The sequence below is a fragment of the Chiloscyllium punctatum genome, chromosome 21 (genome assembly GCF_047496795.1).
Source record: "Chiloscyllium punctatum isolate Juve2018m chromosome 21, sChiPun1.3, whole genome shotgun sequence".
Taxonomy (NCBI): domain Eukaryota; kingdom Metazoa; phylum Chordata; class Chondrichthyes; order Orectolobiformes; family Hemiscylliidae; genus Chiloscyllium; species Chiloscyllium punctatum.
In genome coordinates, this window is record NC_092759.1 from 21,777,156 (window position 1) to 21,796,014 (window position 18,859).

General features: G+C 50.5%; 1 protein-coding gene across 1 annotated transcript; it reads right to left on the bottom strand.

The window, feature by feature from the left end:
- Nucleotides 1–875: 875 nt before the first annotated feature.
- On the bottom strand, nucleotides 876–18,626 carry srrt (serrate RNA effector molecule homolog (Arabidopsis)). Its single transcript, XM_072591367.1, has 6 exons — nucleotides 18,437–18,626; nucleotides 16,139–16,332; nucleotides 12,741–12,906; nucleotides 12,001–12,090; nucleotides 8,438–8,531; nucleotides 876–1,174 (listed from the first exon to the last, which is right to left on the bottom strand). The coding sequence occupies exons 1-6, from the start codon at nucleotides 18,624–18,626 to the stop codon at nucleotides 1,099–1,101; spliced, it is 810 nt and encodes a 269-aa protein (XP_072447468.1). The 3' UTR covers nucleotides 876–1,098.
- Nucleotides 18,627–18,859: the final 233 nt, after the last annotated feature.

Sequence of the window (18,859 nt, forward strand, 5' to 3'; positions counted from 1 at the left end):
TCGCACACACTCTCAAACAAGCACGCAGGCGCGTGCACACACACTCTCTCTCTCTCTCATACGCGCGCACACACACTCTCTCTCTCTCATACGCGCGCACACACACTCTCTCTCTCTCATACGCGCGCACACACACTCTCTCTCTCATACGCGCGCACACACTCTCTCTCATACGCGTGCACACACATTCTCTCTCTCTCTCATACGCGCGCACACACATTCTCTCTCTCTCTCTCATACGCGCGTACACACACTCTCTCTCTCATACGCGCGCACACACATTCTCTCTCTCTCTCATACACGCGCACACACATTCTCTCTCTCTCTCATACACGCGCACACACATTCTCTCTCTCTCTCTCTCTCATACGCGCGTACACACACTCTCTCTCTCATACGCGCGCACACACACACTCTCTCTCATACGCGCGCACACACATTCTCTCTCTCTCTCTCTCATACGCGCGTGCACACATTCTCTCTCATGCACACGCACGTTCTTTCTCACATACTCACAAACATTATGGGATGTTACTAAATTGGAACTGTTAATCACTAATCATTCCTGTCTCTACATTCTGTTGAAGGTTTCCAATACGGTTATGGAATTTGAACTTTCGATTTCTTTTTCTGTATTTTAATTGCTGTTTTGCTTATTTTTGAGTAGTTTGACCAATCGAATTGCATCTGGAACACTGCACCTCACATTTACCTTTGAACTAAGAAAATGTTAATGTCTAGACTACCTTCTGAATAGATTGTGAGGGGGGGGGGTCTGGTCAGGTCCAGAACATCAGTAAGGTGCAGAAACCCCAGCAAGATGTTTTCACATCCAGGAAGATAGCAAGACCCTGCCACATAAAGGAAACATTGGGTAACCAGCCTGTAAAGAGTTCCTTTTATTTCAAGTTCTTCAGCAGAACACATTACATCACAGTTTCAATATGTGTTAGTGCCTCCGGGGAAAACAGAAAACTCTACGTTACAACATACCGTCTGTCTGGACAAAATACCGGCAAACCTTACGAAAAATTCTTTAACTTAACAAAGAACAAAATAACAAATGCTCTGGTCGATGGACAGCCTAATTAGGAACACTTAAAAAAAGTCCACATCCTCGGGAGCGTCCAGGTCTCTGTATTCTACAATGTTTCTGGGATCTCCTCTCAGCATCCTGCAAGATAACAACAGGAAGAGTCAAGTATGTTCTGTGGGAGAGCTCTCCAAGGCCCTCCCACCAGTGATGGACCAACCCAAACCCTACATCCCTCTGTCCCTCAGTCAGGCGGATCATCACCACAGTCTCACCAGTGTCTGCCCTCACCTTAGGTCAAGGTTACCACTGGGTATCTTTGTTGGGGATGACAGCCCCCTTACCGGGGCAGAGCTGGGTGGGTGTGGGTGTGGGTGGGGGTGGGGGTGGGGGTGGGAGGGAGGGGAGACAGAGAGTTAGAGATAAGTGGTTCCCAGTTCGGGTGGGTCCCAATAGCCTGTGGTTACCCTCTGGAATCTCCCCCAGCAATGACAGACTGAAGGAGTACAAACAGTCCAGAGCAGGAACTGCAGGAAGGGAGGTCTACAGATGGGGAGGCACAATGGCGGGGAGGGGGAGTCAATATGCAGCAGAGTAAAATACAGACACAGGGAGGGAGAGAGGACAGAACAACAGGAAGCACAAACAGCAACTTCACACCTTCCACCAACAACATGTGTACAGCCAGTGCCACCCCGACCCCAACTGAGTTCCTGTCTTCGCTTGCTCCATCTGGGTTCTCTAGGTTTTACCCCCAAACCCCTCGGTGTCCCGTGTCCCACCCCCTCCCCCCCCAGTGTCAGCTGCTGAACAGAGTGGGGACAGCGCACTGAGAGTCTGCAGCTTTACCCCCAAACCCCTCGGAGTGTTCTCCCCCCTCCCAGTGTAAGCTGCTGTCCAGAGTCTGCAGGGAGTCTGCAGCGTACCTAAATAGACACAAACTGAGCTGTTACAGGCCGACAATATGACCCCTTGGGTCATTGCTTCTACGATGACAATCCCTGGCTGGTTGTTCACTCAGTCTACAGTATGGAACAGGAACCTCGCTGCCTCGCTACGAAAGGGAGGGCCTGGTCTACGAAAGTGAATTTGGCGTGATGTTTAAATGCTTAGGGAAAGATTGTTTGAGCACAAGCTTGGAGTATGGATTTGAAACGTACAGCATGTTCAATCTTCTCCCAGACCGTCTAACTCACTCTCCTTTCTCCTTTAACAGATCCAATTCCCATTGGAAATCCCTGACTGAGCCCACCTGGCCCAGCACAGCACATTCCCAATCCTGACCCCTCACTGAGTGAGGAACATTCCTTCCTCATCTTGCTGTTGTTGCTTTAACCCGTGCGCCGGTCCCCAATCCCTCCCCCACAGTGAGAACTGTCTCTCCCTAACCACACTGGCCCTGATAGTGACCACCTCAATCAAATCTCCCTTTGGAGAATACATCCAACGATCCCAAACTATCCAGGGAACTCCAGTCGCTCACACCAGGAACCAGGATTCTGCGCTGCACTCTTTCCAATGCTTTCACATCCTCTCTAAAGTGGCAGTCCCAGATCTGGGCAAAATAGCCTCCAGCTGAGGACTAACTAGAGTCTTATACACATTCAGAGGAAGGTCCCTACCCTTCTCCTCCATGACTTGGCACGGTGGCACAGTGGTTAGCACTGCAGCCTCACAGCGCCAGGGACTCAGGTTCGATTCCCACTTCGGGCAACTGTCTGTGTAGGGTTTGCACATTCTCCCTGTGTCTGAGTGGGTTTCATCCCACAGCCCAAGCATGTGCAGGTCAGGGTAGATTGGCCTTGGGGAACTGTCCCATAGTGCCCAGGGATGTGCAGGTTAGGGTGGATTGGCCTTGGGGAACTGTCCCATAGTGCCCAGGGATGTGCAGGTTAGGGTGGATTGGCCTTGGGGAACTGTCCCATAGTGCCCAGGGATGTGCAGGTTAGGGTGGATTGGCCATGGGAAATTGTCCCATAGTGTCCAGGGATGTGCAGGTTAGGGTAGATTGGCCTTGGGGAACTGTCCCATAGTGCCCAGGGATGTGCAGGTTAGGGTGGCTTGGCCATGGGAAATTGTCCCATAGTGCCCAGGGATGTGCAGGTTAGGGTGGATTGGCCTTGGGGAACTGTCCCATAGTGTCCAGGGATGTGCAGGTTAGGGTGGATTGGCCATGGGAAATTGTCCCATAGTGCCCAGGGATGTGCAGGTTAGGGTGGATTGGCCATGGGAAATTGTCCCATAGTGCCCAGGGATGTGCAGGTCAGGGTAGATTGGCCTTGGGGAACTGTCCCATAGTGCCCAGGGATGTGCAGGTTAGGGTGGATTGGCCTTGGGGAATTGTCCCATAGTGCCCAGGGATGTGCAGGTTAGGGTGGACTGGCCATGGGAAATTGTCCCATAGTGCCCAGGGATGTGCAGGTCAGGGTAGATTGGCCTTGGGGAACTGTCCCATAGTGCCCAGGGATGTGCAGGTTAGGGTAGATTGGCCATGGGAAATGTGGGGTTCCAGGGATAGGAAAAGGGGGATGGGTCTGGGCGGGATGCTCTTCAGAAGGGGTGTGTGGACCTGATGGACCGAATGCATTGTACGACTCTGTTGATAATGGTCAGGATTCGCCATGATTTAGTAATCACTCTCTCAGCCTATCCACCATCAAACACTTATTCACATATAGGCCCAGACCCCTAGGATGCTGCACCCTTTGCTTTAATATTGGCTTGTTCAGTTATTCCCAATAAAATGAATCCCTTTACATTCCTACAGGTACTTCAGGGATCAGGGAATGGGGTAATTCCAACCTCATCGGGAGGTTGCTCTGCACAAGGCAGCTACAACAACAAATTGCAGTAATAAAGCACCTTTTAACAAAATAAATGACCAAAGGGGCTTCACTGATTAAACATTATCGGACACCATACCACACAAGGAAACATGAACCACAGATTACCAGCAGCTTGGTCAAAGAGATCAGATTTAAGAGGAGTTTTAAACAAGGAGACAGAGGGTTCAAGGAGGGGGTTCCTGAGCTCAGGGCTCAGGCAGCTGAAGGCACTGCCCCCAATGGGGGAGGGATGGGAATTGGGAGATGGTCAAGGGGCTGGAATTGGAGGGGGTTACAGAGATAGGGAGGGGGTGTAGGGGCTGGAGGGGGTTACAGAGATAGGGAGGGGGTGTAGGGGCTGGAGGGGGTTACAGAGATAGGGAGGGGGTGTAGGGGCTGGAGGGGGTTACAGAGATAGGGAGGGGGTGTAGGGGCTGGAGGGGGTTACAGAGATAGGGAGGGGGTGTAGGGGCTGGAGGGGGTTACAGAGATAGGGAGGGGGTGTAGGGGCTGGAGGGGGTTACAGAGATAGGGAGGGGGTGTAGGGACTGGAGGGGGTTACAGAGATAGGGAGGGGGTGTAGGGGCTGGAGGGGGTTACAGAGATAGGGAGGGGGTGTAGGGACTGGAGGGGATTACAGAGATAGGGAGGGGGTGTAGGGGCTGGAGGGGGTTACAGAGATAGGGAGGGGGTGTAGGGACTGGAGGGGGTTACAGAGATAGGGAGGGGGTGTAGGGGCCGGAGGGGGTTACAGAGATAGGGAGGGGGTGTAGGGGCCGGAGGGGGTTACAGAGATAGGGAGGGGGTGTAGGGGCCGGAGGGGGTTACAGAGATAGGGAGGGGGTGTAGGGGCCGGAGGGGGTTACAGAGATAGGGAGGGGGTGTAGGGGCCGGAGGGGGTTACAGAGATAGGGAGGGGGTGTAGGGGCTGGAGGGGGTGACAGAGATAGGGAGGGGGTGTAGGGGCTGGAGGGGGTGACAGAGATAGGGAGGGGGTGTAGGGGCTGGAGGGGGTGACAGAGATAGGGAGGGGGTGTAGGGGCTGGAGGGGGTGACAGAGATAGGGAGGGGGTGTAGGGGCTGGAAGGGGTGACAGCGATAATGTTCGGCTGCAGTTCTTCTGGATTGAACGTTCTCAGTAACACGGGGGGGGGGGGGGGGGGATGGTGACAGGTGAAAGGACATTGTATGTTTCTGGACAGAGGTCAAAGGTGAAGCTCTAATGCAGCCGAACATTTTTCAGTTGATGCTGAAAGCATAGGGGACTGTGAAAGAATACAGGAGGATACAGATAGTCTGGAGAGTTGGGCGGAAAGGTGGCAGTTGGCTTTCAGTCCAGACAAATGTGAGGTGATGCATTTAGGCAAGTCAAATTCTAGAGCAACTTTTACAATGAATGGAAAAGCCTTGGGAAAAGTTGGTGAGCAGAGAGATCTGGGAGTGCAGGTCCATTGTACCCTGAAGGTTGCTGCACAGGTGGATAGAGTGGTCAAGAAGGCAGAAAGTAGGCTTGCCTTTATTGGAAGGGGGACTGAGTATAAGAGCTGGCAGGTCATGTTAAAATTGGACAAGACATTGGTTCGGCCACATTTAGAATACTGTGTACAATTCTGGTCGCCACATTATCAAAAGGATGTGGACCTTTGGAGAGGGTGCAGAGAAGGTTTGTGAGGATGTTGCCTGGTATGGAAGGTGCTGGCTATGAAGAGAGGTTGAGTAGGTTAGGTTTGTTTTCATTAGAAAAAAGAAGATTGAGGGGAGACCTGATTGAGGTTTACAAAATCATGAAGGGTATAGACAGGGTGGATAGAGACAAGCTTTTTCCCAGGGTGAGGGATTCAATAACGAGAGGTCACGCTTTCAAGGTGAGAGGTGGAAGGTTTGAGGGGGATACTCACGGCAAGTACTTCACCCAGAGGGTGGTGGGCATTTGGAACGTGTTGCCAGCAGAGATGGTAGAGGCAGGTACGCTGGATTCATTTAAGATGTGTCTGGACAGATGCATGGAGTAGGTGGGGAGCAGAGGGATACAGATGCTTAGGAATTGGGCGACAGGTTTAGCCAGTGGATTTGGGTTGGCTCAGGCTTGGAGGGCCGAAGGGTCTGTTCCTGGGCTGGAAACTTTCTTTCTTCTTTGGTGAGAGGTTGCTCACAATAAGGCAAGGGTAAGCACTTGGCGGTGGGGTGGAGGCAGACGGGTACCCACGCCCTTGCATTGATATAGCACTGCCCCTACTCTTGGGGCCTGTCTGGAGCCTGGACAAATTCCAGCCAAATCAGTGCAAACATGGAGATAAGAACAAACTCCTACGACACGGAGCAACACGGGGTAGGTATGTGTGCGCAGGCCAGGACCAAGCTGATGAGAAGCGGCACCGAACACACAAACTAAAGCACGTTGCTTCCTGACCGCCCAGCCGATATTTCATCATTGGCAACAAGGGAGACTGGGAGAGAGGGCTCTCTCTCATAAACCCAGGAAATGTTCCAAACACTCAGCCACAGAGCCCAGTGCAATCATTCAAACTCAGGCTGTCATCTCCGGGAGGCAAAACGAGTGGTGCTGGAAAAGCACAGCAGGTCAGGCAGCATCCGAGGAGCAGGAGTGTCGACGTTTCGGGCAAAAGCCCTTCATCTGGGAATGAGGGGGAGACCCATGGAGGCTGAGGGATAAATGGGAGGGGGAGGTAGGGCCGGGGGTAAGTTAGCTGGGAATGAGGTAGGTTGATGAAGATGGGGCAGAAGGTGATACATCGGAGAGGAGGGTGGAGGGATAGGTGGGAAGGAAGATGGACAGGTCATGAGGGTGGGGCTGAGTTGGAAGTTTGAAACTGGGATAAGGTGGGGGGGGGTGGGGAAATTTGGAATCTGGTGAAATCCATATTGATTCTGTGTGGTTGGAGGTGAAGTGTTCTTCCTCCAGGTTATAGGGAGTGGTGATGGAGGAAGCCCAGGACGTGCATGTCCTTGGCAGAGTGGGAGGGGGAGTTGGCAGGGGGGGTTGGTTTGTGTGTATGTCTGTAATCTCTGTGAAGAGCATCACCAGCTAACTGTGAAACATGCTGTGAGCCATTCCGAACCGATCAATACCAAGATTAAAGTGACTGAGTGCAAGGTAGGAGGAAGACTTGCGTTATCTGGAAATCATGACCTTGCTGCAACAGGACATCCTGTACACGTTGTAAATCTGATAGCAACTTTCAACATACAGTAAAATCAACAAAACTTAGCAAAGCTAAACACAGAATCACTACAGCTCATGTTGACAGATCAACTTTGATACCCATCGAGATCGGAGTATGTAGCCCATCCTAGGCATCAATCCGAATGGTCAAGTACTCAAGGGGGATGAATAGCCTTGACATCCAATGGCATTACATCAGTGAATCCCCCACTATCAACATTGACCAGAATCTTCACCAGACTTGCCATATAAATACAACAGCAGGTCAGAGACTAGGAACCCTGTTGTGGGGAACTCACCACCTGACTCCCCCAAAGGTCAGGTGGGTGAGGGAATACTCCCCACTTGCCCCTGGATGGGGGCAACTCCAACACTCAAGAAGCTCAACACCATCCAGGGACAAAGCAGCCCCCGCTTGATTGGCCCCACACCCACCAACACCCCCTCCCTCCCTTACCCACCGACCCTCAGTAACAGCAGTGTGTACCAGCTACAAGATGCACTGCAGAAACTCACCAAAGATCCTCAGGCAGCACCTTCCAAACCCACGGCCACTTCCATCGAGAAGGACAAGGGGCAGCAGATACATGGGAACCCCACCCCCTGCAAGTTCCCCTCCGAGCCCCTCACCATCCTGACTTGGGAATATATCACCGTTCCCTCAGTGTGGCTGGGTCAGAATCCTGGGATTCCCTCCCTCAGGGACATTGTGGGTCTACCCTCCAGCACATGGACTGCAGCGGGTCAAGAAGGCAGCTCACCCCCACCTCTCAAGGGGGGCAACTAGGGACAGCCCATCCAGAGACCCCCACACCCCATGAATAAATTAAAAATTACTCAATGCAAGATTGGTCGTTCAGTGGGGGGTTGGAGAGATAGAGAGAGAGAGATAGAGAGAAAATTCCCCTTTATGGAATATTGTCTCTGCAGATGCCGTAAGAGTTGCTTCCAAGATTTCAGAGAGAAATGATTCTTGCAACAAGTTGGCATGAAGGAAAAAACATACTTTTGGAAAAATGTAGACTTGGGAAAAATGGAACAGGGAGTAGGCTGTGGGTGGATTAATGTTGACAAGGTGCATTGATAGAGCACACCTATGGATGTGCCACACTGCCTAGCAGGCAGACAGATCAAACAAAGCCATGAGCAGATTCACGACAGCCAGCTAAAGGCTTGGTCGCTGAGGTAGTTTTTGAGGAGAGAGGTGCCTAGTTTTTGATAAAGGGTGGAGTGTACAAGGGGCCAGAAACTGAGGAGTGTAGGGATCTTGGGAGAGTTTCTGGGACCAAACGTGGCTGGAGAGAAAACAAGGGATGAGGTTTTGGAGGGACATGCAGGTCAGAGAACACGTAGGGCTTCAGTTTCAAATGGTTACTGTCAAACGTCAATACAGACCTGTTCCTGGGCTTCCCTGGGTAGCCTCCCTGCCCTCGGTATGCATCGTAGGCTCCACGGCCACCATACTGAGGAGGAGGATAGGCTGGTCCAGCTATAGGGGGAGAAAACAACGCAACAGAGTCAACAAACTCCTGTCAAACACCATCACGCTCACAGCAACATAAATACTAGGCCATTCGGCCCCACACATGTCAGCCGTCATTTCCTAAGGTCACTGTGGATCTGGCTGTGAGTTCCCTGTCTGCCCTCCACTGTTAACAGAGTCCAAACCAGTTAGTGACAGAGAAACCGAGACACCTCCCGATTCTTCCCAGAGAGGAGTTTGTTGGTTTTCTCAGTCTCTCATCCCACGCCCAGTATCCCAGCTTTCCCATGACCTTTGTAACCTACCTGCACAGGACACATGGAGGATTTGAACACGGACAGTGTGACCCAGTGGTGTTATTCATTCCAATTTAGATATGCTCAGATAATTAACAGCCACCACCAATCTCTCTTAAATACTGTCCGTCTTTACTCAAAGCTCTGTCGATGCCATTCTTAAATGTACTCAATGACACACCCTCCAGTGTTCTTCCATAGGTTGACAATTCTTAGGAAAACAAAACAGTCTCCACATCTCTGTCCAAAATGGGAGACCATTTAGTTTTCAGTTGTTTCCCATCGCTCTACATCCTCCAGGGTCCATCCTGGTAAATCCTGACACATTTCAGTAAGATCACATCATTGTTTGAAGGCCCAATAGACATGGCATGGCCTTTTAAAAGCAAATCCTTTATCCTTTCTTAAATAAGAACATTAAAACTGTACACAGTAGGCCAGATATGGCTCCTTCAAATTCCCTGGGTAGCAAAACAGTCCAGTTTTATAATCCAAAGACTCTCAACCCTCAGGGAAACATATTTCCTCATCATTGCTTTAGGCTGGTGCTCCCTGATTTTTAAACAATGTCTTCTCCACATCCCTCAGGATCTTGGATGTTTCAGTAAAGTCACTCAAACCCTTCGGAACTCCAGAGGATAAAGTCTGAGCTGGTCTATCCTCCCTCTGACAGAAATTCACTCATCGCAGGTATTACTCTCAAACATTTTCTGAACTGCTTCCAATGCGTTCACATTCTTCTGCAGGTTAGATATGTACCAATTGAAAGGAACCATCCCTGACTTTGGAAAATGAAGACCACCATAGCTCACTGACTACTTCTTATAAAACCCATCAGGACCTGGGCTCATGTCAACGCACAACTCCAGTAATGGACACGGTATTACTTTCCTGGTTACTGTAATCCTGACGCTCCACCACACATTCCATTCCTGATCTATATTTATCTCCGGGATGCTTCTTACACATTCTATCGGAGACCAAGTCAAAAAATCTCATCAATTCATCCATGTTAGATACAGATTAAAGCTCCCTCTACACTGTCCCCCATCAAACACTCCCAGGGACAGGGACAGCACGGGGTTAGATACAGAGTAAAGCTCCCTCTACACTGTCCCCCCATCAAACACTCCCAGGGACAGGGACAGCATGGGGTTAGATAAAGAGTAAAGCTCCCTCTACACTGTCCCCCCATCAAACACTCCCAGGACAGGGACAGCATGGGGTTAGATACAGAGTAAAGCTCCCTCTGCACTGTCCCCCATCAAACACTCCCAGGACAGGGACAGCACGGGGTTAGATACAGAATAAAACTCCCTCTACACTATCACCCCCCATCAAACACTCCCAGGGACAGGGACAGCACGGGGTTAGATACAGAGTAAAGCTTCCTCTACACTGTCCCCCATCAAACACTCCCAGGGACAGGGACAGCACGGGGTTAGATACAGAGTAAAGCTGCCTCTACACTGTCCCCCCATCAAACACTCCCAGGGACAGGGACAGCATGGGGTTAGATACAGAGTAAACGTCCCTCTACACTGTCCCCCCATCAAACACTCCCAGGACAGGGACAGCATGGGGTTAGATACAGAGTAAAGCTCCCTCTGCACTGTCCCCCATCAAACACTCCCAGGGACAGGGACAGCACGGGGTTAGATACAGAATAAAACTCCCTCTACACTATCACCCCCCATCAAACACTCCCAGGGACAGGGACAGCACGGGGTTAGATACAGAGTAAAGCTCCCTCTACACTGTCCCCCCATCAAACACTCCCAGGGACAGGGACAGCACGGGGTTAGATACAGAGTAAAGCTCCCTCTACACTGTCCCCCCATCAAACACTCCCAGGACAGGGACAGCATGGGGTTAGATACAGAGTAAAGCTCCCTCTGCACTGTCCCCCATCAAACACTCCCAGGACAGGGACAACACAGGGTGAGATAAATACAGCTTTCTCAAAAACATGGATGGTTGGGACTTTCTTTCCCAAATATCTCTTGGGTAAAGATACTAAGGAGAACGAAAGCAGCCTGTGGGGGAGGATGGAAAGCAGTCACCTCGTTGGAAATGTTAAAACAATGCTGAATAATGTACTGCAATGCCCAGCATCCTGACAGTTGACTGTGCAACTTGTGAGAGAGATTACAGTGCCCTGTAAAACCATCCGGGTGTGACACCACACTGGGCCCCCAGTCATCCTGGGCAACGCCTACAAGTGAAAAGGAAGGTTCAGATCCTACAATGTGCCAGTCCCTTCCCCCCCCTCCATCTCAATGCCAGCTGAATTCCACACGGCTTGGTGAAAGCTGAGTGGAAACTTTTTCACCCCCCCCTCCCACTCCCTCCCCGCCAGAAATTGCAGAAGGGTTTGTCTGAATTTGTGGTTTAGGAAATACAACCAAAGGAAGTCAGATTAGGTCAAAATGATTTGGTCTCTTTAACTTCCGGCTGTTTTGTTCCGAAGCAGTCTTCAAATCTGTCTCACATTCAGTGAAATGATTGATAAAGCCAAACTGCAGCTTTCAGGTTCCAACTGACTCTCAGCTGGAACACTACCATGGTACGCGGACAGCAATTTCTCTGATAGACTGGGGAGTGTGGCTCAAGCAGACTACTTCCACACAGGGTCGCCACAGCAACACTGATGCCCCTATCCAGCCCCAGTCGGGGCAGGGAGAAAGCCCCGAGGTGTAAAGCAGCTCAAACACCCTGATCAATTGGAAGGGATTGAAGGGACACATCAAAATGGATCACAAGGTGGAGGTTCTGGGGTTGGACTGGGGTGGATAAAGCTAACAATCACACAACGCCACTATAACCTAGCGATGTGGGATTTTTTAATGGCTCATGCCAGAGCGTGTGAAGAGTGTGGAACTTGCTTCCCTCCCCCCCCCCCCAGAGAATCACTGAGCTGAACAGCGTTGATACCACTGGAGAAGCACGTGTGATGAACGTACAAAGAAGGGGAGGCCAAGCTAAGAGGCTGGGATGAAGAGGGAAGGGTGGGAGGAGGCTGGAAAGGGGGTGTAAAGCTGAAAGGCCAGCACGGACCAGATGGGCTGAACAACCAGCCTGGTGTCCTGCTGTAAATGTGAAGCAGCTGCGTTGTCCAAAGTTGCAGTAACTTCCTGTGGCTCAGCAAGCAAGGGCCAATCTGGTTTTGGAGAGCTTACCTGCAAATCCCATCACGGGGGGGCGCGGCTGGCCAAACCCAAGCAAGCCTTGGGGAGAATGGTGAGGATAACCCATAGCTGGGTTCAAACCTGGAAGACAAACACAACAAGGCTGCTTCATTCAGGTACAAAAACACAGCATCCCCACCCCACATCAGAATTTCACAACACACCCGAAACACAGACACAAACACCACGATGAGGGCATAGCAAAGATTCAACAGCGATAGTAAACCGGGAACTGCCACGTCAAATATCTAACCCCGGCCGTCCCTGTTCTGGAAGGGTTTGATGGGGGGGGGGGGGGGGGGGAGCAGGGTAGAGGGAGCTTTACTCTGTATCTAACCCTCGTGCTGTCCCTGGGAATGTTTGATGGGGGGGACAGTGTAGAGAGCTTTACTCTGTATCTAACCCCGAGCTGTCCCTGTCCTGGGAGTGTTTGATGGGGGGACAGTGTAGAGGGAGCTTTACTCTGTATCTAACTCCGTGCTGTCCCTGTCCTGGGAGTGTTTGATGGGGGGACAGTGTAGATGGAGCTTTCCTCTGTATCTAACCCCGTGTTGTCCCTGTCCCTGGGAGTGTTTGATGGGGGGACAGTGTAGAGGGAGCTTTACTCTATACCTAACCCCGAGCTGTCCCTGTTCTGGGAGTGTTCGTTAGGGGGACAGTGTCGAGGGAGAGGCTGATGCTACCCCTCACCGATGAAAGAGTACAGATGCCTATATTTGTGAGGAACTCACCAAGTGGCTGGGCTCCTGGTGCTGGTGGCTGATTGGATTTAATCTCTGGCAGGGCCGGTCTCTTTGCGTCCATGAGGAAGTGGTTGAAAAAGGAGACCTCCTTTTTAACCTCTTCAATCTTCTCGCTGTGCTTGTTGAAGATGTGTTTCCGAACAAACTCTGGTCCCTGAAGTGAAACGCAGATGGTGAAACACTGCAGGACAATCAGGCAGCAAAGACACAATCCAACAAACCAGAGGCTCAATGCTGCAGGTATCAGCAACTATGCAGATTCAACTTGAGCTTTTCTGCACAGAAGCACTAGAGGGTGGAGAAGGATGGCTTAGTAAATGTGTGGAAGTTGTGATCGTGCTGAAGGATGGTGTAGGTTACAGAGGGACATAGATAAGCTGCAGAGCTGGGCTGAGAGGTGGCAAATGGAGTTTAATGCGGAAAAGTGTGAGCTGATTCACTTTGGAAGGAGTAACAGGAATTGCAGAGTACTGGGCTAATGGTAAGATTCTTGGCAGTGTGGATGAGCAGAGAGATCTCAATGTCCAGGTACATGGATCCTTGAAAGTTGTCACCCAGGTTGATTGTTAAGGTGGCATATGGTGTGTTAGCCATTCCTGGGAGAGGGATTGCGTTTCGGAGCCACAAGGTCATGCTGCAGCTGTACAAAACTCTGGAGTGGCTGCACTTGGAGTATTGTGTACAGTTCTGATCACTGCATTATAGGAAGGACTGACCATAGAATGTTACAGCGCAGTAGAGGCCCTTCAGCCCTCGATGTTGCGCTGACCTGTGAAAATAATCTGATGCCCATCTAACCTACACCATTACATCATTATCCATATGTATGTCCAATGACCATTTAAATGCCCTTAACGTCAGAGAGTCTACTACTGTTGCAGGCACACTGTTCCATGCCTCCACTACTCTCTGAGTAAAGAAACTACCTCTGACATTTATCTGACATCTATCACCCCTCAATTTAAAGTTATGTCCCCTCGTGCTAGCCATCACCATCCGAGAAAAAAGGCTCTCCCTGTCCACCCTATCTAACCCTCTGATTATCTGATATGTCTCAATTAAGTCACCTCTCAACCTTCTTCTCTCTAACGAAACAGCCCCAGTTCCCTCAGCCTTTCCTCATAACACCTTATATTGCGGCCGCACCAGAGTTTTGTACAGCTGAAGCATGACCTCGTGGCTCTGAAACTCAATGCCTCTCCCAATAAACACCAACACACCACGTGCCTTCTTACCAACCCTATCAATCTGGGCGGCAACGTTCAGGGATTTATGCACCAGGACACCGAGATCACTCTGTTCATCTACACTGCCAAGAATTTACCATTAGCCCAGTACTATGCATTCCTGTTACTTCTTCTGAAGTGAACTACCTCACACTTTTCCACATTAAACTCCATTTGCCACTTCTCAGCCCAGCTCTGCATCTTATCTATGTCCCTCTGTAACCCACAACATCCTTCGGCACTGTCAACAACTCTGCCTACCTTAACGTCATCTGCAAATTTACTAACCCAGTGAATGTGGAAGCTTTGGAAAGGGTTCAGAAGAGATTAACCAGGATGTTGCCTGGTCTGGAGGGAAGGTTTTACAAGGAAAGGCTGAGGGAACTGGGGCTGTTTTCGTTAGAGAGAAGAAGGTTGAGAGGTGATTTAGTGAGACATATCAGATAATCAGAGGGTTAGATAGGGTGGACAGGGAGAGCCTTTTTCCTGGGATGGTGATGGCTAACATGAGGGGACATAACTTTAAATTGACGGTGGTAGATATAGGACCGATGTCAGAGGTAGTTTCTTTATTCAGAGAGTAGTAAGGGTGTGGAATGCACTGCCTGTAACAGTAGGAGACTCGCCAACTTTAAGGGCATTTAAATAGACATTGGATAAACATATGGATGATAATGGGATAGTGTAGGTTAGATGGGCTTCACATTGGTTCCACAGGTCGGCACAACATCAAGGGCCGAAGGGCCTGTACTGCGCTGGAATGTTCTATAAGGGTCTGTAATGTTCTATAAGGGTCTGTACTGCGCTGGAATGTTCTCTAAGGGCCTGTACTGCGTTGGAATGTTCTATCAGGGCCTGTACTGCGCTGGAGTGTTCTATAAGGGCCTGTACTGCGCTGGAATGTTCTATAAGGGTCTGTAATGTGTTGGAATGTTCTATAAGGGCCTGTACTGCGCTGGAATGTTCTATAAGGCCCTGTACTGCGCTGGAATGTTCTATAAGGCCCTGTACTGCGCTGGAATGTTCTATAAGGCCCTGTACTGCGCTGGAATGTTCTATAAGGCCCTGTACTGTGCTGGAATGTTCTATAAGGGCCTGTACTGCGCTGGAATGTTCTATAAGGCCCTGTACTGTGCTGGAATGTTCTATAAGGCCCTGTACTGAGCTGGAATGTTCTATAACGGCCTGTACTGAGCTGGAATGTTCTATAAGGGCCTGTACTGAGCTGGAATGTTCTATAAGGGTCTGTACTGCGCTGGAATGTTCTATAAGGGTCTGTGCTGAGCTGGAATGTTCTATAAGGGTCTGTACTGTGCTGGAATGTTCTATAAGGGCCTGTACTGTGCTGGAATGTTCTATAAGGATCTGTACTGCGCTGGAATGTTCTATAAGGGTCTGTAATGTGTTGGAATGTTCTATAAGGGCCTGTACTGCGCTGGAATGTTCTATAAGGGCCTGTACTGCGCTGGAATGTTCTATAAGGGCCTGTACTGCGCTGGAATGTTCTATAAGGGTCTGTACTGCGCTGGAATGTTCTATAAGGGCCTGTACTGCGCTGGAATGTTCTACAAGGGCCTGTACTGCGTTGGAATGTTCTATAAGGGCCTGTACTGCGCTGGAATGTTCTATAAGGGCCTGTACTGCGCTGGAATGTTCTATAAGGGCCTGTACTGCGCTGGAATGTTCTATAAGGGTCTGTACTGCGCTGGAATGTTCTAGAAGGGCCTGTACTGCGCTGGAATGTTCTATAAGGGCCTGTACTGCGCTGGAATGTTCTATAAGGCCCTGTACTGTGCTGGAATGTTCTATAAGGGTCTGTACTGCGCTGGAATGTTCTATAAGGGCCTGTACTGCGCTGGAATGTTCTATAAGGGCCTGTACTGTGCTGTAATGTTCTATAAGGGCCTGTACTGTGCTGGAATGTTCTATAAGGGCCTGTACTGTGCTGGAATGTTCTATAAGGGCCTGTACTGTGCTGGAATGTTCTATAAGGGTCTGTACTGTGCTGGAATGTTCTATAAGGCCCTGTACTGTGCTGGAATGTTCTATAAGGCCCTGTACTGCGCTGGAATGTTTTCTGTTCTATGGAGTGGGAAGCGGGGACTGCTGTTAAACTCGGACGGGTTTGTACATGGTTCGAGAGGGTGGTGAGCCGCTCACCTTGAACTTCTTGCCACTCAGAGGGCAGAGCCACTTGTCCTTGGCTAGCTCCTGCGTGTTGGCCAGGATAAACTTCTCCACCTCCTGCTCGGGATCCTTCTTCCCCATCTTTGCAGCATCCTCTTCGGAAAGGCACTCCCTCACACTGAACAACGGCGTCAGTTTCTCCTCAAACAGCTTCTGCCACTCCGCAACTAAACAGGAGCACAGGGCACATTCCCATCACTGCACCTGAGCAGGGCGCGCACACACACAGCAAAGGGAGACAGTGGCGGAGAGTCACTGCATGAGTAACCCAGAGACCCACCTTCATGTTCGGGGGCAGGGGGGGGGAGAGATACGGGTTCAAAGCTCACCGTGCTGTCTGGTGGAAGTTGAGGGTTTGTTTTTTCATTTATGCCCTCTTTGGTGTTGGCGGCTGGGCCAGCGTACGGAAGGTCTGAGCTATAAGGAAAGGCTAGCACTCTTTTTCCACTGGAGGGTAGGAGGGTGAGAAGCGGCCCGATAGCGAGGGGTATCGGTAGAGTTAACGGTTGTCGTCTTTTCCCTAGGATGGGCCATTTCAAGGCAAGGGGGCAAGGGCTTAGGTGAGAGAGATTTTTAAAAAGTCATGAGGGTCCAAATCTCTTTTTCCACAGAGAATGGTCCGCGCATTGAAACAACTTCCAGAGGAAGTGGTGGATGTGGGTGCAGTTACAATGTTTAAAAGAACTTTGGCTAAGTCCACAATGAGGAAAGGTTTGAGAGATACGGGTCAGGAGCAGGCAGGTGGGACTAGTTTAGTTTGGGATTAAGGTCGGCATGGACTGGTTGGACTGAAGGGTCTGCTTCCGTGCTGTGTTGACTCTATGACTCTATTTACTGTATGTCTCTGGTTGCCCTTGAGAAATTGGTGGTGAACTGCCCTCTCAAACTGCAATAAGTCAGAAGTAGACCCGAAATGCCGGTAACCCACCTCCCCAGAGCACTAATCAGGGTCTGCAGGTCACGAGCCTGGGCATTACCAGTGTTAATAAAATACAGAACAGTATAGCACAGGAACAGGCCCTTCGGCCCACAAAGTCTATGCCGACCATGACGCTATTCAAATGAATCCCATCTACCTGCACTTGATCTGTATCCCTCTATTTTCTACCTGTCTCTGTCTAGATGCTCTTAAATTCGGCACATTGGCTCAGTGGTTTGTGCAGCCTCACAGCACCAGGACCCGGATTCGAGTCCCGTCTACGGTCAACCGTCTGTGTGGAGTTTGCACATTCTCCTCGTATCTGCGTGGGTTTTTCTCCGGGTGCTCCGGTTTCCTCCCACAGTCCAAAGATGTGCAAGTTAGGGTGAACTGACCATGGGAAATTGTCCCATAGTGTTAGGTGCATTAGTCAGGGGTAAATATAGGGTTGGGGAATGGGTCTGGGTGGGTTACTCTTCAGAGGGTCGGTGCGGACTAGTTGGGCCAAAGGGCCTTTTTCCATACTGTAGGGAATCTAATCTAATCTCAACGTTGCTCAAATTTCTGCACTTCACCACCTCCCCTGGCAGCACATTCAAGAAACCTACCATGCTCTCTGTGTCAAAAACGTCTCTTGCACATCTCCTCTCAACTTCCCTCCTCTCATCTGGAACCTACGCCATTAACATTTGACCTTTCCTCCTGGGGAAGAGAGTCCGACACAATTTGACATACTGTGACCACATCGCCCCCTCAGCCTCCAGACACTCTACAACCCAGAGATGTCCTCACGATTCGAGGACAGCTTCTAAGACAGGCACAGCCTCAAGATTACAGGAGCAGATTTAGGACCAAACTGAGAAGGAACTTCTTCACCCAGAAGGTTGTGAATTCCTTTCCCTGAGAAGTAGTTGATGCTACTTCGGTAAACATTGTTAAAGCTAAGATGGCTTTTTTGGAACAGTACTGGTATGCAGGTTATGGTGAGAGGGCGGGTAAGTGGGGCTGAGGCCATGGAAACATCCGCCATAGTTTTAATGAAGGGTGGAGCAGGTTTGAAGGGTCGGACGGTCTACTCCAGCTCCTGGTTCTGATGTGCAGCCTGCTACCCTCCAGCCGCTCCAAGTGGGCTGGCCGCGGGACTGTAGACGTGGTGGGAGCCAGCAGAATTACTCACCCCTCGTGATCTCAATGATCTGACAGCTACCCTCGAAAGGACATGGCAGGGGACTGGTGCACGCTCCCTCCCCACTCTAACCCCTCCATTTCTTTCCCATCCTCCCCACCCATCTCCAGGAACACAGGTCCCAACCTCCCAATGCCCAGCACGTTGCTCAGGAATGTGCTTTCACCTTCGTGCTGCGAAACCCTGTTGGGGGGCAGCGGCCCCCGAACGTGTACGATCCCGCACCGGTTCGGCATCTCATCCTCATTGGGATACTCGCACGTGTTGTAGTAGTCGATGGAGTGGACAATGCGAAGGTAAAGCAGGAGTTTGTCCAGTACCTGGTCAACAACACCATCTCGGTTAGAGATTCTCATACACACACACACACACTCTCTCTCTCTCTCTCTCACACACTCACACACACACACACTCTTCACTGAACGCAATCGCAGCTTGAGCACGTCCCACAGCCCATGGCTCAAACGTTTCCAATGTCAGAAACACAGCAGCCAACCTGGCCCAGCCAACAACTGATATCAAGTTGGAACATTTCCAGTCAGATGGTTGGATTGAGAGAGAATTGTGACCCAGGACACGAGAAGGACTT

Excerpts from the sequence above, each read along its gene's own strand:
- srrt (XM_072591367.1), bottom strand. The coding sequence starts at position 18,626 with ATGAGAATCTCTAACCGAGATGGTGTTGTTGACCAGGTACTGGACAAA. Across the intron at positions 8,532-12,000 it reads CCCCGTGATGGGATTTGCAG|CTGGACCAGCCTATCCTCCT; the intron begins GTAAGCTCTCCA and ends CTCCCCCTATAG. Across the intron at positions 1,175-8,437 it reads CCAGGGAAGCCCAGGAACAG|GATGCTGAGAGGAGATCCCA; the intron begins GTCTGTATTGAC and ends GTTATCTTGCAG.